Raw genomic sequence first — 26,558 nt, forward strand, 5'->3', positions numbered from 1 at the left:
TCTCCCTGTAGGATCTATGAGGCTTTATCCCAGACACACAAAACAACTCCTCCTCCAACACCTTGTTACTCCTAATGATGGGAAAACGTGAGAGAGAGAGAGAGAGAGAGAGAGAGAGAGAGAGAGAGAGAGAGAGAGGAGAACATTTAAAAGCTAACCATGACGCCTAAAGACAAACAGTTTTGTTTAAGAATTAACCAATAACATTGAGGCCGAATGTTGTTTTATTTACTTTTACAAGTTTCTATTTATAGGATTCTTGATTTTTACTTTCAGTGCTTGAAGTGGAAAAATAATAAAACGCCAGTTCTCCCTCCTCTTATCAACATGAAACAGCGATCTCATTCCTACTTATTTACTTATCTCTTCAAAAATATGTCGTTGTTATAATCAGTTGGGATTGTATTGTATTTGTGGTCCGTAGAGCCCCAGTCCCCTAACTGGCTCTGTGTAAGTAAGAAAGTAAGAAAGTGACTGATCTTCGTTGCACCATCAGTGGAGTGATGTAGACGTACGGCGCCAGCAGGGAAGCCTCGAGCAGAAACGTTCGCATTCTAGACTCGACACTCGCTGCCGTGTTTGTAAAGTGAAATGTAAATCTGAAAAAAGTCAAAACTTCATCAACAGGTTTGCGTGATTCATCTTGATTGATAACTGTTGTTTACTGTGACGACAGTCTTGGTTGGGTTAGCATTTTTACTAGCATTAGCCAACACTCAGCCACTGGCTGCCCCTGAAACTCCTGACCAACATGATATTTAGGCACCACAACAACACTGTGTGACATTTATTATTATGAACAAAGCAAAGCAATTTAATAATAAAATCTCTAACATTTCTGAACTTTTATGCTCCTGCTGACTGACCTCTAATCAGAGTTCAAGCTGACATAATGATGTAGATTTGAGAGATCTCCTCTGTGAACCTGCCACAGCTGATAAAGACTCCTAGTCAACTTTTAACTGGCCGGATCATACATTTCCACGGAGAGGGGAGATACAAGGTTCAGCAAACCTTTAAACCAGTTCAACCAGTCCAGTCCAGTCCTCTCCGTCTTCACCTGCCTATCTGATGAACTCCAGTTTGTTCAGGCTCAGTCACGCTGACTCGGTGTTTCCCCTCATGATTCAAAGACATCACGTTTCTTGGAGGTTGCACCTTAAAGAAACATTCTGGTGTCCACGAATCAACAGCACTGATTCAAGCACTTTGTTCTGTGTCAGAAACACACGGTCTGCAGGTTTCTTAATTACTAGAAGAGGGAGGAGGATGAAAGTGTTTTCCCTGTTGTCAAAGTTAAAAGGTTGCTGTGTTGATTGTAAAATGTCTGGGAGTGGCTTCCTTCATCTCATGGAGGACAAGGTCAGTTTCTTGGACATACAGTATTTCCAGCATCCGTCACAGTTTCTGCAGCTCATCGTCACATTAACTAGAGTAGCAGTTTTAACTTTTAATACCAGCCATGACTCAACATTTGTCCTGTTGATTAAGTGCCCTCTAGTGGATTATTATAGTAACATAATCTTATCGTTGATTCAAGATTTCATATACTTGGTAGCAATGCAAGCATTCATAACCAGTAATGGAAACTCAACTTTTGAAAAGCAGCAGTAAAAGTACAGGAGTCACAAATAAAATAAAGTAAATTAAAATGGAATAAAGTCAAAAATAGTTTGGGGTCCTAGTGTGTTGTTGAGGTTTCATCAGTGGTGGAAGAAGCAGTTTTGCCTCTAGCCTGGAAATTCAAAACGTACTTCTAAAACCTGGAGACAAGAAAGTATTAACATGTGCAGGAAATTTTCAAGTAAAGTAGTACCTCAAAATTGCACTTAGTCACATTTGACCACTGGATTTCTGCCTTGTGGGTCTCAAAAGGCATTCAAATCAGATCAGCCAGTAATTGTTTTTTTTAAAACAACGCTGCACTCGTGTGTGTTCAGCAATTTTTTTAATGAAAACAAATAAAACAAAGAAACAGAAATAAAATCATGAGGAGAAACATTGCTATATAATCTTAACCTGACTAATTTGCATATTTGCATCATCATCATAAAAAACAGCTCAGAGAATAAATACTGTACATAAAGAAGTGGACGGACGTTCTCTGAAACAGGAAGTGTCACATTTTAAAGATTACATGTTGCTGTTCTGAGTTAAAGTTAACTGAAGAAATATCGGACTATTTTTAACCCTGAACTGCTTCCTGTTTTATCCCTAGTATTAAGGCTCAGACCCAGTATCAAGACTAAGCCCTAGTATTAAGGCTCAGACCCAGTATCAAGACTAAGCCCTAGTATTAAGGCTCAGACCCAGTATCAAGACTAAGCCCTAGTATTAAGGCTCAGACCCAGTATCAAGACTAAGCCCTAGTATTAAGGCTCAGACCCAGTATCAAGACTAAGCCCTAGTATTAAGGCTCAGACCCAGTATCAAGACTAAGCCCTAGTAATAAGACTCAGACCCAGTATCAAGACTAAGCCCTAGTATTAAGGCTCAGACCCAGTATCAAGACTAAGCCCTAGTATCAAGGCTCAGCCCCAGTATCAAGACTAAGCCCTAGTATTAAGGCTCAGACCCAGTATCAAGACTAAGCCCTAGTATTAAGGCTCAGACCCAGTATCAAGACTAAGCCCTAGTATTAAGGCTCAGACCCAGTATCAAGACTAAGCCCTAGTATTAAGGCTCAGACCCAGTATCAAGACTAAGCCCTAGTATTAAGGCTCAGACCCAGTATCAAGACTAAGCCCTAGTAATAAGACTCAGCCCCAGTATCAAGACTAAGTCCCAGTATCAAGACTCAGCCCAGGACCAAGACTCAGCCCCAGTATCAAGACTAAGCCCCAGTATCAAGACTAAGCCCTAGTATCAAGGCTCAGCCCCAGTATCAAGACTCAGCCCCAGTATCAAGACTAAGTCCCAGTATCAAGACTCAGCCCAGGACCAAGCCTTAGCCCCAGTATCAAGACTAAGCCCTAGTATCAAGACTCAGCCCCAGGACCAAGACTCAGCCCAGGACCAATACTCAGCCCCAGTATATGAATCGTTAGTGGAGTGAATAGAAAAGCAGCAGCTGCTCTGTACATTATTGCATCATGATGACATCATCGGACAGAGGAAGAAGTTTAGTTGAAGAGTCCGGAGCTTCGTTGGAGGTCATTAACATTTGATTTGACACTTTGACTGTTTTTTTTGTTTTTTTTACAGTTTGCTGATGAGACTTAGCCGACCAAAACACCAAAACGCTGCATAGATAAACACGCACATTATGCTCTTTATTTTTGTTCGTTATTGGAAGACTGAGATGCTTCAAGTTCTTCAGGAGGAGGCGGGAAGACGAAGACAGGAAAAATATCAACCGTTTGAAACCATAGAAGAAGAAAAACACCATTCAATCAGTCAGTTTCTGGTTGTATTACTTAAAATTCCAGCTTTTTCCCAACATGGTCTTGAAGCATTCTGGTGTTGCTTCATGTGTTCAAAAGCAAAATGTCTTTTCTTTTTGCAATAATTCCCAAAAACGGATGTGAAAAGTTTGGCTGGTTTCAAATCCCAAAATATTTAAATGGGAACTTTGTAGTAATAAATACTAGACAACATTTATTTAACATATTGCATGAAAAAAGAACGTTTTTTGTGCAATCCATCTGAAAATGTGTACATTCATGAGACAAAAATATCAATTTAAACCCTAAAAAGGTGCTTCGTAACATATCTAATTAACAGCTTATAAATATAGCTGTGGAATTTGTTTATTTATTTTAACACTCATGAATAAACGGGTTTATAACAGATTAGATTCAACGCTCTTTCAACTCATTATATGGAAGAGGATAAGGGCCGCATGTGTTTTTTAAAGTCAGAATTTTGTCTTTAAATTTGGAAAATGTGGCACTGATCCTTTTCCGTACGATGCTTGATTTCCTCAGAAGTAAGCAATTCTCCCTCATTGATGAATTTATGTAGATATAAGATAAGAGCTGATATTCTGAAGTGGCTGTATAGAGCCTTGCTGGTAGTAATTCTCATTCTCCTTGACCTATCTGCTGCATTCGACACAGTCAACCACCAAATTCTCCTCTCCACTCTGGCTGAACTTGGCATAACCGACTCTGCTCTCACCTGGTTTACATCATACCTGACAAACCGCACCTTTCAGGTCACATGGAATGGCTCTATGTCCAAACCCTGCTCTCTGGACACGGGTGTCCCTCAAGGCTCAGTATTAGGACCGCTTCTGTTCTCACTATACACCAGATCACTAGGTTCTGTTATCACATCGCATGGATTCTCCTACCATTGCTACGCTGATGACACCCAGCTGTTCCTCTCTTTTCCCCCGTCCTCTGACGCTCACATTGCAACTCGCATCTCGGACTGTCTGGCTGACATCTCTGTCTGGACAACTGCACATCACCTCAAGCTTAACCTGAATAAAACCGAACTCCTCTTCATCCCAGGGAAAGACTGCCCTCACATGGACCTGTCGGTCACTGTTGAGGGCATCACAGTATTTCCTTCCTCAACTGCGAGGAACCTGGGTGTAATCCTCGATGACCAACTATCCTGCACCCCCAACATCACTGCTGTGGCCCGATCCTGCAGATTTGCCCTCTACAATATCCGCAGGATTCGGACCTTCCTCACAAAGGATGCAACGCAGCTCTTGGTCCAAGCACTGGTCATCTCCCGCCTTGACTACTGCAACTCTCTCCTGGCCGGACTCCCGGCCTATGCGATTAAACCATTGCAGCGTATCCAGAACGCTGCAGCACGCCTTATCTTCAACCTACCCAAATTCTCCCACGTGACCCCCCTCCTCCGTGACCTCCACTGGCTCCCTGTTGCAGCACGCATCCAATTCAAGACGATGACACTGGCCTTCAGGGCCATCAATGGAACGGCACCTGCCTACCTTCAAATACTGGTCAAACCTCATGCCCCGAAGCGAGCACTCCGCTCCTCTACTTCAGCTGGCCGGCTGGTACCACCATCGCTGAAATCAAACAAATGTCGCTCAGCAAAGTCCAGACTCTTCTCTGTTCTGGCGCCTCAGTGGTGGAACGAACTCCCGACTAATGTCAGGACAGCAGAGTCATTTGCCATCTTCCGAAAAAGGCTCAAGACTCACCTGTTCAGACTTCACCTCGACTCTACATAGCATGACCCACTAACACCCTCCCTCGACCCCATCCCCCCCCCCCCCCCCCCCCCCCCGCAAAAAAAAAAAAAAAAAAAAAAAACTTGGATCGTAGCACTGTTACTCTTGAAGTACTACTTTACTCAGATGAGGACCTAACACTTGTTCTATTTTTAGCTCTTACTGCATCGGCAATGATACGTCGTGGTTTCTTTGTTTCCTTCTTTTGACAAATGTACTTATTGTAAGTCGCTTTGGACAAAAGCGTCTGCTAAATGACCTAAATGTAAATGTAAATGTAAATGTAAATGTAGTAAAAGCTGTAAAGGTGTGATGACCATCCTGAAGGTGGCAGTAGAGGAAAGGTAATGAGGCCAAATCCAAAGAAGGGTTCATCTGATGTGTTGGATGGACGGACAGATCATGCCGTTATTTGAAAGATGTTTGGGCAAAGCTTTGGGTAAATATTTACATACACTGTCAAATAATCAAACCAGAGAAATGTTTATATGTTCCTTGTCCTCATGGAGATTGAATGTGCTTATTTACTGTTGCAGGTTGTGAGAAGTTCCAGAGATGTTTTAAAGTCTTTAGAAGTCCCTTAGACTCTTTGTGATAAGAGGTTCAGTAAAAACTTCCATAAAAATGATGGTTCAGATTCAGTAACAGCAGGAAGACGAAGACTGAAAACGGCAGTCAGGACGAAAGGCCCTTTTTTTTCCGAGTCCAGACTGCAGAGCGACGAGGCAGCAGTGGAGACGACAGCAGGTTTTGAGTACTTTGCCTGGACACATTTTGTCAAGATATTTTTTTCATACAATGATAGCATCACAAACTGATGTAGTCAAGCGACTTTACAGGTGTGTAGTTGACATCAAAATGAAGGCCGAGCAAGGACGCTGGAAGTTGGGGAGTAGGAAGTAGGGAAAGGACACTTTACACCCATGACAGATCTGGTGTGATCCCATCACATCGGTTTAAATTCTCTTTCTCAGACTCTCAGTTTGTTTGCTGTTTGAAGGGACGAGCTGAGCATTGAAGTAGAGAAGATCATCTGTGGCATCAAAGTTGGTAGAACATGAAGACATCGGCAGTAGTTCATGGTTATCTCCTCCAGTGAGAGGAAAAAGAGCATTTCTGTTCAGACAGAAGTAGCCCTCTCCAAACTCCGAGAACCTGACCCAAAGAGACATCAACCAAGTATAGACTTTCTTCCTGGCCTCTGCGCCTGGTCTCAACTAAGTCCAGACTTCTTGATCACCCTTTTATCTGGTCTCAACCAAGTCCAGACGTTCTTGCTTGCCTTTGTGTCCGGTCTCAACCAAGTCCAGACTTTCTTGCTTGCCTTTGTGTCCGGTCTCAACCAAGTCCAGACTTTCTTGCTTGCCTTTGTGTCCGGTCTCAACCAAGTCCAGACTTTCTTGCTTGCCTTGGCATCTTGTCTCAATCAAGTTTAGACTTTCTTGATCACCCTTGTGTCTGGTCTTGACCAAGTCCAGACTTTCTTCATTGCTTTGTGTCTGGTCTTGACCAAGTCCAGACTTTCTTGTTCACCTTTGTGTCTGGTCTTGACCAAGTCCAGACTTTCTTGTTCACCTTTGTGTCTGGTCTTGACCAAGTCCAGACTTTCTTCATTGCCCTTGTGTCTGGTCTCAACCAAGTCCAGACTTTCTTGTTCACCTTTGTGTCTGGTCTGAATACAAGACCAGACACTTGTGAATTCCAGTCCTCATGACCCCTGGTCTGGATTATTGTTATCTCAAACTAAACAAAATATATTAAAAAGTCCATCACAATGAGTCACATATCATACACGACAAGGTACTTTGGGATTCTTTTTTCTTTGGGGTTTTTCAAAAAGAAAAATAGAAAAACTCTCAATGTTTCCATGCACAAGTTCAATGTTTCACTTATTTTTTTGAGTTGAACCATCAAAATGATGAACGAGGATGGCTGCACACCTGATTTCTTTTTTCCAGGACCACTTATTGCTTTCTAGTTATTTCAGGGCAATTCTGTAAATGTTCCAGGATTTTCCATGACCCTGAATGTGGATCCAGGATGTGGAGCCTCTGTTCAGTTCTGGCTTGGATAAAACCAGAGAAGAAGATCCAGACAGAAGGAGGTTCTCAAGTCTCAGGTCTTCTTTAGAAGTCTCAGTCAGAGGTTGCAGGGTTGAATCCCTGCAGCCATGACGGCAGAGCTGACTACTCTTCTGGACTCTTCTGCCATGCCAACATACGGTACTCCTCGCCGCTGCCATCAGTATGGTGCGAAGAGGATCGATCCTTGGCTCGCCCTCACTGGTCCAGGAGCCGGACGCAGGAAGGAGGCGGTGAAGAGGGGTGAGGAGGTTGGATGGCGATGATGGAGAGAGATGGTTGGGGTGAGGGGGGAGGAGGTGGGGGCAAGGAGGGGGGAGGAGGCGAGAGAGGCGGGAGGGAGCGAGATGGTGGAAGTGAGGGAGGAGGGCGGATGAGCAAAGGGAGGAGACAGGAAGGACGGAGAGATGGAGGGCTTCACCAACTCCTGAGGAAACCAGGAGATAGGGAGAGAAAGAGAGGAGATGAGAGGGAACAAAGAAAGGAGAGGAGACAAGGAGACAGGAGTAAGAAGAAGAAATAAAGAGGTGAGATGAAAGGGAAGAAGGAGAGGGGATAAGGGGAGGAAACCAGGAGAAGAGAGACAAGGAGATGAGATAAGGAAAGGTGGTGAGAGGAGAGGAGACAAGAAGAGGAAACAAAGAGGTGAGAGGAAAGGCCAGAAGGGTAGGAGATAAGGAGAGGAAACCAAGAGAGGAGACAAGAAGAGGGGACAAGGAAAAGAGAGGAAACAAGGACAGGAAACAAGAAGAGGGAACAAAGAAAGAAGAGGAGACAGGAGACAAGAAGAAGTAATAAAGAGGTGAGATGGGAGGGAAGAAGGAGAGGGGATAAGGGGAGTAAACCAGGAGAAGAGAGACGAGGAGATAAGATAAGGAAAGGAGGTGAGGAGACAAGAAGATGGAACAAAGAGGTGAGAGAAGAGGAGGAAAAAAGAGAAGAGAGGAAAAAAGGAGAGAAGATCGGGAAAGGAGAGGAAACAAGCAGGTGAGGAAAGAGAAGTGGAAACAAGGAAAGGAGCGTTAAAGGTATTAATTATTAAATAACAATATTCTGAAATGTTTTCTTACAGTCCCCCATTACTGATTCATAACAGCATTAATACTTTTATTGGTGAGTTTATTGATCTGCACAAAACTGTACTTAATTATGATTCATGCCAATAAACCAAATCTGAATTCGAATAAGAGAGAGAGAGAGAGTGGTAGAGAGACACTTACAGTGAGTGAGCCGCGCTGCTGTTTGTTATAAGGGCTGTATTTGGGTTTGCTGGGTTTTCCTGCCACTCTGTCTTTGTGCCTCCTGCTGGAGATGTGCTGCAACAACAACAACAAACATTGATATTCTGAGTTCTCACCATTGCTCAAACATCGAATTATTAAACTGATACACTCACTTCCTGTTTACGATGTAGAGCGCTATATTTAACATGTGATCCCAATTCTGTAAATGTGTGTTTCTACCTGTTTGAGCTGGATCTCGGAGTTCACGTGGACGTCACAGATCTGGCAGTGGAAGGTTTTGTTCTGAAGGCCGGAGCCCTTCAGCGGAGAGCTGCTGCTGCAGCTGCCGTTCTTCAGCTTGGCTCCGGCTCGAGGGTAGGCCTTGATGGGCCCGGCGCCGCTCCGAGCCTCCAGCATCGTCTTGTGCTTTGAACCTGCAAACAGCACACACTCATAAAAAAACAATCACCTATGAAACAAGAGACGTGATGGAAATCACAAACCCTGTGTACATCCTTCAAATCGTCTAGCAGTTCTAAGATAGAACCTCAAAGCCAACTAGTTTCAGTTCATTTCTATGTAGTTAAATTGCAGAAAGTTGCTGAAGAGCAATAATAGTATGATAATTATCATGATGTGTTTAAATCTCTTCGTGTGATGCATTCAGGCCCTGCAAAAGAAATCGGACAAAACTAAAATGTGGGCAAAATAACGCTTGGTGGGTCCATGAAAAGGGAACAAACATAACAATGAATCATGACTTATATGAAATGTGGGATTTAAACGTCACTAAATAAATGGTGGCAGATGAAAACATTACTTTCTATACATCACCTCCTTCCTCCTCACCTGCATTATGAGCCTCCAGCTGAGACAGAGAGTTGACGGCAACTTTACACAGAGAGCAGTACAGCAGCTTCTTCGCCTTCTCCTCCTCCAACTCCGCCGAGAGAGGAGCATCCTGGGAAGGAGGAGGAGCAGCAGGGGAGGTGACGGGAGCCGGAGGAGGTGGAGAGGCTTTGGAAGAAGGGGAAGAGGAGGAGGATGAAGAGGTGGTGAAGAGGCCCGGGGCGGGGAGAGCGGTGGGAGGACTGGAGGGAGGAGGCTCGCTGCCTGGTCTGCTGGAGGAAGGGGAGGCGGAGGAGGAAGGGGAGGAGGAGAAGGGGAGGAGCAAGGGTTTGAGGGGAAAGGAGTCGGCGAGACTGGATAAGAGATCTGGAAGAAGAGGAAGAAATTAAATACACGCTGTGACAAATAAAAGCATCATCTGTAACAGCATTTAGTTAAAAATCTAACCTGTGTGCTGATTGGTGCTGACGTTAGCTGAGACAGGAGGGGCGGGGCAAACAGGACTCGTGATGCCCCCATTGGTCTCCCCAGTGCCCGACAGCTTGGTCTTGGTCTTGTTCTCCTGAGACTTGAGCTTCTTGGCGTGACGACTGCCTCTGTAGTGAGCTTCTGCCTGAGACTGAAATAAGATAAAGTTTTATTTTTCTATTTGGCCTTCTTTCTGTCGTCTACTAAAAGTCCTGATGTCACTTCCTGTCTAGCCACCTCCCCCCTAGCATCAGGCATTTTTCAAACCATGCATTTCCTCTTCCTCGTCAAATCCTGGTGCATACATTACCCACAATGCAACTGAACCATCAACAGTTTGTTTTGGAGATTTGCATGTGCAACGTGAAGCACATTATTTCCACATAGTCCTGTCTGAATTCATAAAATCGTGAATTTCACTGAGCTGTCTTTATTGTATCTAGCAAAACACACATCTGCTGGTTTACTACAGCAGTATGAACCCTAAATAAACAATCTAAATTTGAAACGTAGAGCCTGAACTGTGTATGAACGCTTCAGCTAAACAGACACTTTTAGTTGTGTAAGGCGTCACCACACATCGGAGTTGCTGCTGACCTCCTTCCCCCCTCCCGTCCTCAACAGTGATTTATTGTTTTCATGTTCATGCATGATGAATTCAAGCAGCTCATGAAACAGTCACGTTTGACTGTTGTCATCAGTGACGCTGCTCGTAGCTTCTCAGCTTTCATTATGTGAATGAGCTCAGCGTCATTTAAACAGCACTATAACAATATAATGGATTTTACACACCTGACACCTGGATGATACGATATACAAAAACAAAGGAGGAGGATAGTTACCGTAAATCAGCAGAAATTGGTTGCAAAGGCAAACTATTAGCTATGCTAAAGCTAAATGATTGTTTTAGAGCTACACATTTAATTTGCCTAAAGGCTAGCATTAGAGTGCTAACGTTGTTTTCTAGCGAGATGTTTGGTACCAGGATGTAACGTTACTCACGCTAACAACAAGTCTTTCTCTTCCCCGCTGATAAAAAGAGTCGCAGGATGAAAAACACATGAGCTAAGTGAGCTAGCTGGCTAGCAAGCCAAGCTAATGGCCGTGTTGGTTGACGTGCATTGTGTGAGACAAACTGACTTGCAAAATGATCTTTTAAATTGACAAACAAATTATTCGAGTAATTCATTTGTATTTGTCGCTGACCATACGTATTTTTTAAAGTCCCACGGGGAACACCGGAAGGGGCGGGGCTAAACGTCTCACCCCAGAGTGGAGTCGGCCCCTAGGTGTATTTAGTCTAGCTTAGCGCAAAGACTAGAGATGGACTAGCATAATAAGCGTATTCAACCTGACTGTGTGTAAAAGTGTGAAAACACAAACATGGACTCTTACGTCAGAGTTAAACCTCAGCTGGCAGACGACGCATGAGATGACCTGTTTCTTCTTGGGTACCAAAGTAACGCCAAAGGTGTGGTTGATGACGGCCTTCTGCACGGGGTCCATCTGCAGGAGTCACACACACAGAGGTCAGAGGTCAGCAGCCCCCCCCGCTCCGGATTGGCTGCAGCAGCGATGACAGAGTGATGCCGACAGAGTGACAGGTCACTTTATCACAGTCAGTCTGCATCGCCTGCAGCTACAGCACCCTGTCACTGTTACTGTCCCTCACACACACACACACACACACACACACACACACACACACACACACACACACACACACACACACACAACACAGGTCCTGTACTTCTGTCTTTGTGAGGACACACACTGACTGGTGCATTCCCTGGCACCTTGTCCAAACCTTAAGCTTTTTAATACCTTACATTTTTTAATTGTTCTTATTATTTATTCATTGTATTTCTTTAATGGAGGGATTTTAATAATTAAGGACGTTTTTAAGCACCTTAACCACTTGAGTTCTATATCTTAACACAAACCTAATTTAAACCCTAATCCTAAACTGAACCTTAAAAACCAAGTCTGACCCCTAAAACAGGCCTTTTGAAGAATACAGCTCCCTTTGAAGGTCTGAAATGACTAATAGGTCCTCACAAGGATATATCTACAAGCACACACACACGAACTGTCATACCGTATTGAAGTTTGGGAAAAGTCCGACTGGCGACGTCGTCTCGATAGGAAACGACAGGAATGATTTCATCATCACCGAGGGACCAGTGGCACCGATCAGCCCTGGCAACGCCGCGCCCACTGCACCACAGCCACCTCCTGGAAACAGACAAAGAGAGGCTGAATAATTGATTTCCAACAACCGATGACAATATCATCAATTAGTGTGCTCTTAAGATCCTGAGGAATCACTGGATGCGAATGGCGGTCCATTAAACATCAAACAAAGAAGGTGATATGATATCCCTTTAAAATGGATCACATTGTTCTTCAATGAAACGTACGTTCTCATTCTGAGAAAACAATGTATTCAAATGTGTGTTTCGCTCGAGGAAAACCTTTCATCACTCCAGGCAAGCAGGAGACACCTGTGAAATTGTGAAAACCCCCTTTGAAGACGCACAAACCACTGCTGGAAAAGTAATTATGTTCTGACTATTTCCCGAGGTTTCAGTAAGAGGTCTACATACATTATGGCTTTGATTTAAGGGGAAATAATAATGTATTATTTGTTTCAAGGCAAGGCAAGGCCAGCATATTTATATAGCCTTTCAGCAACAAAGCATTTCAGAGCACTTTACATAAAACATCAAAATAAAAAATGCAAAAGAAACACACTATAAAAGGACATTTAAATACAATTAAAAAATAAACGTCCAGGAGAACAGAAAATAACAACAAGCTAAAACAGAATACGGCCGGTGTAAAATACAAGAATAAAAGTCATGGTGCAGCATACTAAATTATTTGACAAAAGGCAGCAGCAAACAGAAATGTCTTCAGCCTTGATTTAAAAGAAGTAAGAACAGACAGTTTTCTGGGTTTGTTCCACATATGTGTGCATCCCGTCGTTGAATTTTCCAATGCATTTACTCAGGGATTTTATTACACCATAGTCACCCAGAGATATGGTTATTTACATTTGTGTCATCTGCATAATTATGGTAACTTAATTTCTGGTTTTCCCAAAAAAGCTGAGCTAGCGGAAGCATGTAGATGTTGAACAGAAGAGGCCCCTGGATGGCGCCTTGGGGAACACCACGTCACATATTTGTCCACTCAGCTGTGTGATTTCCTATATAGACACAAAGTAGGCAGCCCCTGTTCTTTACTTAAACTTACTCAAACCAATTTTAGTACTATGCTAAAAAAATCCCACACTGTTTCGCAGTTGATCTACTGATATGTTGATAAACTGTTGACCATTAATCATTTCTCGACGTGTCAACACACGTCAGTAAAAGTATCTTCGGCCTGTCTGTTAGCTGAGTGACACCAACATCGTTTGGCAACGCTTCAGAAGAGTAAATGAAGGAATCAGTCTCACTCTGATATTTATGTCATTTTAACCTGGAGACCTGAGTAGCTGATTTGCTTTAACGGTAGCAACATAAGGAACATATGGACCTGCAGCTGCTACGGGCAGAGAGAGGTGATATAAAAGAGAGCGAGAAGGTGAATGAACGGCTCACATAATGAGTCCATGTGTCGGATTGCCACAGGGTCTGTACATCTACACTCTTCTTCCTTTGCATTTACAAAGGAAATGCAATTACTTCACACAGACCAAATCAAGGGTGATACACATCATATAACATATTACAAAACCAAACAACTGCGAAACCATAAAGATAAAATGTCATCATTCAACATGAGTTTTGTGATATTTATGTGTGCGTTTGAGGAAAAAGTAGTGCTGCCTCCAAAGTGTGAATCCAAATTTAACGTGAGGAGGTGTTACATTCACTGTAAACACAAATACAAAGAGCAGATCTGATAAAGCAAAAACGTATTGGTTCTATCTGTGTACTGTATATTTATGGTCACAGCATGCAGAAGCCCTGCAGTGAATACTTTCATAACAACACAGTGTGGGAGGAAACACTGACAGCGACTGAATCGGCCCTGGCAGAGGAGGAGGAGGAGGAGGAGGAGGAGGAGGAAGAAGAGGAGGAGGAGGAAGAAGAGGAGGAAAAGTTTTTGGGTCTTTTGTCCATCTGTCCCAGATAAGTTAGGTAAACCCATTCTATTTCATATTAAGCACACTATTTTCTTCTTAATGTAGTGCAAAACCCATCCTAACCAAATCTGAACGTACTGTGACCCCATTTAAAATAACTGTTGCCCATCTTAACCCAATGTGAAAGCCTTATAACCCATACTAACCCACTTTAGATGCACTTCATCCCATTTTAACCCACGCTAAATGCCTCATAATCAATCCTAACCCACTCTGAATACCTTATAACTCAACCTAACCCACTCTAAATGCCTCGTAACTCAATCCAACCCACTCTAAATGCCTGAGAGCTAATTCTAACTGAATGTACATTGCCTATTTTAACCCATCCTGAATATTACCCAATCTACTCTAGATGCCTTATAACTCATTTTACCCAATCTAAATGCCTTATAGCCCATCCTAACCCACTCAAAATGCCTTATAACCCATCCTGACCCGCACAAAATTCCTTATAACCCATCCTAACCCATAGTGAATTAACTATAATCCATTAGGACACATGCGTAATCCAGCTCTAACCCTTAAATACTGATCTGAATAAACTGGATTTATGTTGGTTCTGGTTTTCGTAGAATCAACCGGGCCAGATCAGGTCAGCTGTGGGTGTGTTTTCCGCCTGACATCTAGATATCTGTGGATTAGCAGTGTGCCGCGATGCTGCCGTCCGAGTTTATCCTCATATAGCAGAGCTGTGAGTCACCGCCCGCATTTATCGCTACAGCTCATTATTAAGTTCAGGACAGCGTGACACAACACAGCGCTTTAATCAAACGCTCGTAGCCAGACACACAGCAGCTCGGATGACTGTCGCCGTGCTGTTATTAGATAGGAGATTACCCAAGATTGTTAATACAGATAAGCGTCTTTTTAAAGATGGTGTAATGTGTCATCTTGGTCGGACTGCCAAAATAAAAGTGTCCCCTTCAATAATACAGTCACTATAAAGATGTAATGCCAGCAACTCAAATTGTAGTCCTAGACTGTGTTAAAGAAACAACCATTGTGAAGTAGAAACGTATTCATCGTCCTGCTGCCACGACGAGCTGATCACGGAGATTCCTCTGAGCAGCACGATGGGAATTAATTAAGATATAATTAGTGTCTGATTCAGTTCCAAATGTTTTGGAGGTGCTGTACAGCTTATTTTGGACTTGCAGTTGAGACAATTTGCAAGCTTCATGTCTTCTTCACTCGGGCCGAAGAACTGCTGTGACGTTACCGTCGGTGCCAATGTAATATGATATCGATTAGCTGGTCACCGGTCACAGCCGATCGGCCAAAAACTGGTGATCTGGTGGTTCTCGAGTGTTCAACCATCTGTTTAAGCACTTCCATTGAACCACAACCTCCTAAAACACATCTGAAACCACCATGAGTACCATTTGAACCATCTTAAAAACAACACAAGAACCAACTGAGCCACTAAAACGAAACCAAGAACCCCCAAAAGACCATTGCCGATGCCCTCTGGTACCCTGGAAACTTTGACCTCACCAGTGTCAAACATTATTTCACTTTTTGCAAACTGTGTGGACCTTTTGAACCACCTTAAAAACATAAGACGTAACTGAGCCGCTAAAACCAAAGCAAGAACCCCTCAAGGACCGTCAGGGATCCCTCTGGTACCCTGGAAACTTTCTAAAATCATCTCACCAGTGTCGAACATTCGTCATTCAGGACAGAAGAAACCTTACAATCTCTGACACCATATCAAGGACCATTTGAACTTCCTCAAGGATGACTTAAATACCCTCAAGGACCTCTAGAACATCCCGAAGTGACAAATGAGACTTTACGAAGTCCGTCAAGTCACCACCTGACCTTTTTTTACAGCATCAGTGTCACTCAAATATCCACAGATCTGTTTCTTTCCATGCTTCTATATCAGACTGCAGTTAATTTTGTCGTTTTTACAAGGTGAACGTACGACGCGCTGAAAACTGAGAGTCGGATCAAGTCGGACCCGTTTGATCCGTATGAATTGGAGAAATGTTTCAGTATTTGCACGTGTGTTGAATGGTGTGGTGACAGGGTCATCTTAAAGCTGTCCTTCTGTCCTCCGAGATCTGGTTACAACACACACACACACACACACACACACACACACACACACACACACACACACACACACACACACAGTAGCCATTCTGCCTTGCAGTAAGTTGCTGATCTAAGAAGCTGCTATAAATACCGCTACGCACATCTGCTGCCGCGTTCGCATAGTGGCGGTCTGGACCAGCATTGAAAACCGGGACCAGAGCCAGGCGGTTTTTATTTCAGGGCAGTTGGCGATCGGTCATGAAGATCTGTGAAACGCGGCACCGCGAGTAAACAAACTACCGCTCTCAGTTTAGAGAGGGCTTCACACCGGACCTCCTGGAAATTACCAGATTTCGTGTGATAGTTGAGTGTAAATCAGATCACATTTGTCTCATATTGAGCTCTTGATTATGTGCATAATTGAAATCAACAAAGAGAAACTGAAGGCGGAAACAAGGCTCTATCTCCAGCTTTCCACAAACTGCTTGTATCACATTTGCTACCCAAGTTTCTGAGACTTCTATCTTATTAACATGACCAATACTTTCCTTAAAAACCTGTATTGAAACAATGCATAATTATACAAACACAATGAATTATTTATATAACAGTTAAATTGTGTTAAAATCAAATTTGATATTGCAGATATATATGGTGACTTTTCTAACGGCCATGTCACATTTTTTTAAATTGCAAAATTTGGGGGATTTTTGTTCGAAGGTTTAATAAACATCTCATTTCCAAAGGAATATTATTTTCGGGATATTTAGTGATGGGTCAGGCTTTACAGGAGATTTATACACACCGACAGATAAACTCAATGACACGGTGCACCTGTATACTTCCTGGATGATGATGAGCACAGTGAATCTACTGATTTCTAAAAAAGCATTTGCAAACGATCAAAGTTTCCCCTTTCCTGCCTCGGCGTTTGCCGACATCAGCAGCTGCCGAGATTGAATGGTCTATTAATTCCTCATAAACCCCTTTTCTAATTCTTAGTGTCCCGTTTCCTGCGAGTCAGTCCAGGTTTATCTGCTGCAGTAAGATTTACGATTGTGGCTGCGGTCCGGGTTATCTCTGGCATTCACACCTCTCTCACACACACACACACACACACACACTCATATGATGGAGACGCAAGAAGGAAAATCTTCCATGCTGCTCTTCTGTGTTCGTCAGCCCGAAGCTCCTGTAACTGAAGCTCCTGTCACAAACCACCTCCCGTCATTTAGCCAATGGCTGCCGCTGCTAAGTGGCATGTCTGATATTTAATTACTCCCCTCCCCAGTTTATAAATCCAAACGGGACAAACGTTTCAGTTATTTGCAGGAACTGGCACACAGAATATCCCCGGTGTTTCCTGCTACTGAAAACTAATTAGCGGTGATCGAGGATCCTCTAAAGACACATTTAGAAATAATCTGTATTAATAATTTATGTTGGTGGTTAAAAATTCTTAAAATTACATCTAATCCTTCTCTGTCTTTCATTTTTATGAGTGAATAATATTGACACCTCAGGAAATCTTCCAACCTTCACCCGTAACACAAGAATGAAAGAATAAATTACTATAATCACATTGTTTTACTGTTTGTTTGTCTTCTGGTTTGATTTTCCAAAAATGTATATAAAGATAAATAAAAAAGGTAAGTAGGATATTAGAGATTTGTATAAACCTCTACACATCCATCACAGTGCGTGCATTTAAATAATAGCATAATTTGTAAAGTCCTTCTGGGGGAAATGACGTCGCTACAGAATGACGTCTGTCCCAATGACGTAAAAAAAAAAAAAATCTGTAAGAGTGGAAGCATGTGACCTGATGGAAAAACAATTGACAAGAGAAACACATAAACACACACAGACTGCCTGATAATTCAAATAAATCTTGGACATAGCAACCAGACCTCGTGTTTCAGCTGCAGTACGACCTTCTTACGTGTGTGTGTGTGTGTGTGTGTGTGTGTGTGTGTGTGTGTGTGTGTGTGTGTGTGTGTGTGTGAGTGTGTGTGTGTGTGTGTGTGTGTGAGTGTGTGTGAGTGTGTGTGTGTGTGTGTGTGTGTGTGTGAGTGTGTGTGAGTGTGTGTGTGTGTGTGTGTGTGGGAGGACCATTAATGCTCCAAATATCAAAGCGTCTCAGTCATACCAGTGTTTTGTGAATGACGGAGATGCTTTAATATCCCGCAGCAGTCACCAAGTCATTAATCAACGCGGCTCTTTTATTGTCCGAACAGACAACAGCTTTAGGACGTACGGCGGATTCACTTTAAATCCACGAAAAGAGTTTTGATCAGCGGTAAGCCCAGTTGACAGGGCTGACCTTCCCGGGTAATAAAGTGCTGGAAAGTCAGACGTAGAGGAGCTTATTAGCTGCAGCGTCCACGTGTGACAGAAAACTGTTCGGCTTCAGAGGAATGGCTCGATAGGAAACAGGAGTCCATGCATGTGAATTTATCATCACGTTAGCGACAAAGCTAACGAGCTTGCTAACTGACATCTGACAGACGTTTAGCCTACTAGCTCAAATACTCTCTCTCTATATATATATATAAGTAGAGAGGGATAGAGATAGGTATGAGAGGGCGGAGGGGAGTCAAGGGAACAACAAAAAACTAAACAATAGAGGACGAGAAAAAGAAACCAGGCATCTTGTTACGCAGACGATACATGTATGTTCACTCCAGGAACCTGATTATTGTAAAATCCTTGTAGACGTGCAGCCGGTGAGCAATCTGAGGAGGTGGTGTACGTGTTAGTTTCACTAAGTCCGACGGCTGGAGGCATTTCAGACCAGGAACAAGAATGGGTGCCAATCCTTAGATTTCTATGATTCGATTCTCAATTCAGTTAATAGCAAACGGGCACTATATTTCCAAACCATTCACTCATATATAAATACCATGTGGTCCTAAAGAAAAATACAAATCAGCAGGAATATTGAGTAACAGAAAAAAGTCTTAGTGCACCATTAGTTTGACTACACTGTTTGTATTTGTATGTCAACCTGTTTTTAATTCACGTTGCTGAAATAAGACAAATGAAACCTAATTGATATTGAAAATAAGCCGTCAGATTCTCTCTGCACTGATGGATCCTTCCCTCATGAATGAGGGGTTTTGGACTTTTAGAAACTAACAAGAACTGAAAGAAAGTATACTATGGCAAAAAACAAATGCATCATAATTTAAGGAGTGGTCATATTAAGTAAAAAGTAATATTTCCCCATGAAATTAATAAACTGTTTTTTCCCCAAGAGCAACATAAATGACCCTGAATTTAAAACTAGCCAATAGAAATTATTCTATTAGTCATCGAACCCATCAATGGGTAAAGCAGTTTAATAAACCAGCGAGCAAAACATACACACTCAAACGTTTCACACTGACTTACATTAATTTTCTGGAGAACCTTAATGAGAACCACTACCCGCCTAAACCTGACCCCGTAACCTCACTCTCACCTAAAAACAAGTCTTTGCATTTGTCCCCATTTTCTCTTTCTAAAAAAGAGTTGAGTCCCCACAATGTACGTCATCAGATGTTTGTCCCCATATGGTGGTGAAACAGACCCAACAAACACACACTCGTCCAGGAGTCTGAATGTTGTGAGCGCTTCTCCAGGCTCAATTAGATATCACCATGGAAACGAACTTTGTCTCAGTGGTTGAATGTACTTTTACTCAAGCAGATTTGAAGTACTTGAGTATTTACGATCTATGTTTCTTCATGTACTGCACTTAAAGGGAAATAATGTACTTTTTATTCCACTTAATTTATTCTGACAGCATGGTAAATGGTCCTCATTTATATAGTGCTTTTATCCAAAGCACTTTACAGGAATGACTGACATTCACCCATTCATGCACACATTCACACACCGACGGCGGAGTCAACCACGCAGGGCGACAGCCAGCTCGTCAGGAGCAATTAGGGTGAGGTGTCTTGCTCAGGGACACCAGGCACTCAGCTAGGAGGAGCCGGGGATCGAACCGGCAGTCTTGTGGTTACCAGCCAACCCGCTCTACCTCCTGAGCTAATCAGCATGAATGGATGTTAATCTGCAAACTAATTTAACGTGCAATATATGATAGCAATGCTTTTATAAGCTCTTGTGTTTTGTAGCTAAAATATATTAAACTGCCATATAAATATATATATAAGAAGCTGTAAAAATGATATATAATTACACGTTTACTCTATACACACATACTAGTAAATTATAAAAGTATTTCTTCCAACACTGATTTGTCAACACTTGTCACAAAAGCAACCAATGCAAAATATTATTGAATTACCAAAATAAATAGACAAGAACTGAAAACAACAACAACAAACCTCATAATATATATATATATATATATATATATATATATATATATATATATATATATATATATATATATATATATATATATATATGAGAGCATGCTGCAGTGTTAAGCAGTAAAACAAAGTAAAAATAAAAAACATCAACATTTTTTTTTTTTTGTATTTTTCAAATACAGAATACTCAAAACCTCTCCCATGTTATTGATATTAAAAGTAATTTGAGAGTTTGGTGATTTGAGGTGAACATGAACATGAGCATGTCATTATCACAGCTTCATTACATCATCCTCCCACCGAGCGCCGAGCAGAGAAACATCTGGTGCTGTTGATCAGAAAGTAACGTGATGTCTGAGCGGCTGCCGTTAAAGAGAAACCGACAGCAGCGAGAGACAGAGAAGAAGAAGAAGAAGAGGAAGAAGAAGAAGAAGAAGAAGAAGAAGAAGAAGAAGAAGAAGAAGAAGAAGAAGAAGAAGAAGGAGAGGAGGAAGAAGTAGAGGAGGAGGAGAGATGAAAATGATGGCATTAGTTTAAAGGTTCCTACCTGAACCAGACGTCTTTTGTAGTTTTTATCAATCTCGATCCAGATCTACTACAACTCTTTTTCTCCCACTTCTACCGAACTTCTACTCGGCCGTACGATGAACTCGGTCTGTCCGTGTTACTCTGTTCTTTAACCAAAGAGCAATAGACGTACACACCCACCACTCGCTGTGTGTGTGTGTGTGTGTATGTGTGTGTGTGTGTGTGTGTGTCTGTGAGAGAGAGAGAGAGTGTATCAAGTGACGGGACTAAGAGTGGCATGTGTCATCGCGATCTGAACCCTCAAACCCTCAGTGTCAGGTGTGTGTGTGTGTGTGTGTGTTTGTGTGTGTGTGTGTGTGTGTGTGTGTGTGTGGGTGTGTGTGTTTGTGTGTGTGTGTGTGTGTGTGTGTGTGTGTGTGTGTGTGTGTGTGTGTGTGTTACATCTTCTTAATCCTCTGCTGCCATTTCTTCCACAGAGAAGAAACTCTATCCTTGGAGAGAGAGAGAGAGAGAGAGAGAGAGAGAGTGGTCTGGGTTGGATTATGTTTAGGTTAGAGTAAGGGTAAAGGTCGGGGGTCAGGCATTTAATTGTGATGGTAAAGGTTATGGTAAAGGTCTCTGGAATGCCTTTAAATCAATCAGGGTCCCCACACAGATACAAACACAGGGATGTGTGTGTGTGTCTGTGTCTGTGTGTTGTTGCAGTTGTTCACTGTAATAATAAATAATTTAATCAGCGGTGATGTCACGGCTCTGCTTCACACATGTGGATATTACGTCCTACGTTACGGGGGGGGGGGGGAGACTCCTCCCGTTTGTAAAAAGAAGTCTGATTGGATTGAAGTCTATGAGGAAATGAATGACCCTACGTCTTCAGCACTTTATGGGTCCAGGGACTTAATCCCTCACTGGCTTCCCACCACAGATGAACTCGTTCGCAGTCAGAGAGGAAGTCAGGAGAGAACTCTGGGTATTAATACGCCGTGATCCTACTGGGAGGAGAACCCGTTTCATCTCATCTTAAACATTCCTCATCCACGGGGAGAGAGAGAGAGAGAGAGAGGGAGAGAGAGAGAGAGAGAGAGAGACAGAGAGAGAGAGAGAGAGACAGAGAGAGAGAGAGCGACAAACACTCAAAGTGTGTTTCTGCTGACAGCAGCATTAGACATCACACCGTATTATTATTATGCAGAATAACACACACATTAGCATAACAAGCCTGTACGTGTGTGTGTGTTCATTTAAGTAGGTCACATTCAGATCCTTCTTCATCCAAAATAACACACACACACACACACACACACACACACACACACACACACACACACACACACACACACACACGCACACACACCAGTCAGGAGTATGAAAGCAGACAGGGGAGCTCCATTTCTCAAACTCAATAGAAAAGAAAAAAAGCAGAATCATCCGATGAGAAACAAACTAACATTGGAAATTAAAGTGTTGGACGAGAACTAACAACATGCTGATGTTTTAGTGTTTGAATCTATAAAAAGATTATAACAACTTAGGAGATTAACTGTTTAATGTGATGTATAAACCACTATCTGACAAAATAAGAAGCATCACAAGACGAGTTACTTTTAATTTGAACTGAAGGAGCACAGTGGGGTAAAAAAAACCCAAACAGTTGTTTAATCTTTATCGGATCAGTCGCTTTAGTCAACTATATTCACATAAGACGGAATATGGACTCTTTAATATGTGTGTGTTAAATTAATCTGGCTCTGACGGAACGACGAGAACATAAAAAATTCAACCTGGGAGCAATTTATCAAATTAAAATTCAGAAGGACTTCTAAATTCAACAACATGGCTGTTCACTCCAGTAGGAAATGTCCTCAAGTAGAAGTTCAACAAAGGGTTGTGTCCAAAATGTCCAAAATACAACCAACCTGTTTGCATATATTTACATATTGTAATCAGTGATACTACATGTCTAGGGCTTTTATTGTGAAGGGTCAGAAGGAAAGGAGTTGTTCCGTAGTTTCATTATTAGTTGTTTTCAGAGAAAAATAATAAAACGAATAAAACATTTAAAAGAAGCTCAGAACTAGAACTAGATAAGTGAAAACAGTGTGTGTGTGTGTGTGTGTGTGTGTGTGTGTGTGTGTGTGTGTGTGTGTGTGTGTGTGTGTGTGTGTGATGAGCAGCAGTGTCTGGGTAATCACGGCTGTCACGCTACATATAATGAGACAGGAATGTCAGACAGACAGTCAGTCAAGCAGACAGACAGGAAGTCGCTGCCTTTAGTTTCTTCTAATCAAATATAGTTCCTTCCAGGCATCATCCAGAAGTGGTGACATTCCTGGTCCTCAGAGGATGAATCCCCTGACTTTCCATAAAGCACGGCGGTGAAGTTCACCTCACCTCGTGACTTTGAGGTTCGTCTATAACCACACACACGGAGGGAAGAGGAGAGGAGGGTGTCTCGTATAATCGTCCTATCAAGTCTAAATCAGCCTTCATCACATCTACTCTTCATCACACATCAACGTTTTTACACCACTGTCAAAAGAAAACACAGTTCGGAAATATTCTCCTTCAAAATAAAAGCAGATCAATAGAAATGTACTGATCGAGTTGATCAGATTAAACCGTAACAACAAAGAAGAAAACAAAAAACTCAATAAATGAACTCTTGTACACAACACAACAAATATTACACATCCTCATAGTCCTTCTCCCTCTCCACAACTCAAACAATTAAATCATATTTATTATATATAACAGCTACACCAGCCCAATCAGTCAGTAGGAATGTACAACGCAAATATACATACATTATATATGATATTATCATATATTAGGACTTTGCTGTAGGTCTAAAGCCACCCCACAAATAATCTCATACTCATTCCTAATTTACCTCTGATGAACAGCTGATTATAAAACAACTGTTTTCTCATAGTAAGCAGAGAGACTACAAGCTAAAGTTCAAGGTTCAAGTCCAGGTCACGACCTGCGGGTCACGTAATACTCGACCACCTCCTCTAAAAACACAACCGGCGGAAAAGAAAGACACAAAATGGCTAAATCTGGAGGTCAGAAGAAGGATTTCCTACCTCGACTCGTACTCCACATCATCATCGCCGGGGAGACAGCTGCCTCTCCTCCTCTTCCTCCTCCTCCTCCCTCTCCCCTCTAACATCTACCCCCCCCCCCCTCCCCAAATAACCAAGAAGCAACGAAGAGAGCCACCTGTCTGTCTGACTGTCTGTCTGTCTGAGCGCAGAGAGACAGCCGTGTGGACGGAGGAGGGCGAGCGGCGCTGTGCGAGGAGGAGACAGAGTGCTCAGTGTGTTTGAGTCACTGAGGTGATGTTATTCAGGCTGAGCCTTGATGACAGCCATTCTGTCTCAATGGAAATCCCTCCTTTCTCTCTCTCTCTGTGTGTCTCTGTGTCGCTCGCCCGCTCTCAGCCAGCTCGAGCAGCGATTAGTTATTCATTCTCAAGAACGACGGACAAGAATGAAAGAAAACCCTTTAACTAAACAGAATCACGAGGGTGGAAAAGGACGGCGACCAATTAAATAAAACAATCTGAAATACCAAATATATGAATGAAAAGTGATGAAAAACAAAACAACAAATAAACAGGACGAGGAGAGCAAAACAACTAGTCCAACCTGGTTCTCTGCTAGTCCTCTACACCGTCCCATGAGTAGTCCTAGTCCCTGTTTTCTACTAGACCATCAAAAGTTTCCCCCAAGTTAGTTGCACTACTTGCTTTCCACATAACCACAAGACCAGCCGTCTCCGACCCCCCAGTCCCTTTTCAAAGACACGTCATCTAGTCCAACCAGCACTGTACCAGTTCCACTAGTACCAGTTCCCTACATAACCTGCACTAGTCCTACTAGTCCCCAATCTCCAGTATCAATCTGTCTACTAGTTCTACTGGTATTACTAGTTTTCTACCAGACCTTGAATGGTGCTTCCAATGCCTTTACTAGACCTTGACTAGTCCTACTAGTCCCCAATCCTCAGTATCAATCCATTTACTAGTTCTACTGGTATTACCAGTTTTCTACTACACTTTGAGCAGTCCTACCAGTCCACAACCCTTAAAACCAATCCATTTACTAGTTCCACTGGTACTGGTACAATATTTACAAGACCTTAAACAGTCCTTCCAATGCATTTACAAGACATTGACTAGTCCTACTACGCCCTGATCCCCAGTACCGTTCCCTTTACTAGTTCCACTGGTATTACCAGTTTTCTACCAGACCTTGAATGGGGCTTCCAATGCCTTTACTAGACCGTGACTAGTCCTACTAGTCCCCAATCCTCAGTATCAATACATTTACTAGTTCTTTTTCTACTAGCATTCCTACCAGTCCACAACCCCTAAAAACCAATCCATTTACTAGTTCCACTGGTACTGGTACAATATTTACAAGACATTGACTAGTCCTACTAGACCCTGATCCCCAGTACCGTTCCCTTTACTAGTTCCACTGGTATTACCAGTTTTCTACTACACTTAGCCATACTAGTCCACAACCCCTAAAACTAATCCATTAACTAGTTCCTCTGGTATTCCTAGTTTTCTACATCCCGTTAGGTAGTCCTACGATCAGACCTGAGCGGTCCCTCCAATGCCGTACCTAGACTTGAACCCGTCCCACCAGACCTCCACTAGCTCCGCCAGCCTTTATGCAGCAGCCTCATTCTGTATGACAGGTCGTCAGCTGCAGCATCACAGGTTCAAATCCGGTCATGACCCCCCCGACCACTGAGCCCATTGTCACCGCGGTCCGCCACTACGAGTGTGTGAATCTGTCAGCGGCGTCTATTCATACACCGACGGACAGATCAATGCAAAACCCACACATCAACACCTGCTCAGTCCGTCCATCCCTCACACACACACACACACACACACACACACACACACACACACACAACAATACGTGTCTATTAATAACCTATATTTCTCATGAGGTCATCAGCAGGACATCACATTTACTAGCCCAGGAGAGCTAATTAGAGCTCTAACAGAAACGTCCAATCAGGAAAAACACCAAATTTCACCTCATTTAAAAGCCAACTTTTCATTTTTACTATGTGATAAATATAAACTTCAGTATCCGGCCTGAAATACTTCACACATTATATTTATATTATTCATGTTTACTGTAGTAGTCAAATCACAGAGTCAGAACTCTGCCTGAACCAAATACCAGGAGAACAAAAGGAGCTTTAATATTCGTAAATGTTATTAGTCTCATGTGAGTAAAGCTCTTCATTTGTACTGATGTGGATCACGGGAATTCACTTCCTTCATTAGTGGCTGAATGTGTGTGTGTGTGTGTGTGTGTGTGTGTGTGTGTGTGTGTGTGTGTGTGTGTGTGTGTGTGTGTGTGTGTGTGTGCGGGTATGAGTGTGAATGCTGCCGCCTAGTGGTCACTGAGGAGAAAACACAATATATATTCAGTGAGTGATGAATACTTCTTCTCTAAGCCCTTTTATCTGAGAAAAACACCATTTATTTATATTAGTACTTTTCTGCTGCTATGCTTACGGTACTTTTTAAATATTTTATTAATCAATCACACATCAAAATGTGTGTGTATGTGTCCCCTTTGTACATTATTTATATGTTTGGCAGTAGATATTAATATTAATTAAGTATTTGTACTCAAGCACTGTGTTTAAATATAATTTGAGGTACTTGTATGCCGTGTTTCCATTCATATT

The 26,558-nt window shown here is 42.4% G+C and overlaps 1 protein-coding gene across 3 annotated transcripts in view; it reads right to left on the bottom strand.

Moving 5' to 3' along the window:
• Positions 1-6,573: 6,573 nt before the first annotated feature.
• znf385b (zinc finger protein 385B) overlaps positions 6,574-26,558 on the bottom strand; it is a 39,684-nt gene continuing 19,699 nt past the window's right edge. For 2 of the 3 annotated variants that reach the window (XM_084023037.1, XM_084023036.1), the window contains exons 5-11: positions 11,878-12,014; positions 11,175-11,285; positions 9,759-9,930; positions 9,312-9,677; positions 8,703-8,896; positions 8,460-8,555; positions 6,574-7,666 (exon numbers count right to left, since the gene is read on the bottom strand). In XM_084023037.1, coding sequence (XP_083879163.1) covers positions 7,400-7,666; positions 8,460-8,555; positions 8,703-8,896; positions 9,312-9,677; positions 9,759-9,930; positions 11,175-11,285; positions 11,878-12,014 — 1,343 coding nt within the window. In that variant the 3' untranslated portion in view covers positions 6,574-7,399. Of the gene's footprint in view, positions 7,667-8,459; positions 8,556-8,702; positions 8,897-9,311; positions 9,678-9,758; positions 9,931-11,174; positions 11,286-11,877; positions 12,015-23,917; positions 23,982-26,558 lie in introns of those variants that run through there. The other variant, XM_084023038.1, reaches the window with a different exon arrangement.

The sequence above is a fragment of the Eutrigla gurnardus genome (assembly GCF_963514095.1).
Source record: "Eutrigla gurnardus genome assembly, chromosome: 12".
In the NCBI taxonomy this organism is placed as follows: domain Eukaryota; kingdom Metazoa; phylum Chordata; class Actinopteri; order Perciformes; family Triglidae; genus Eutrigla; species Eutrigla gurnardus.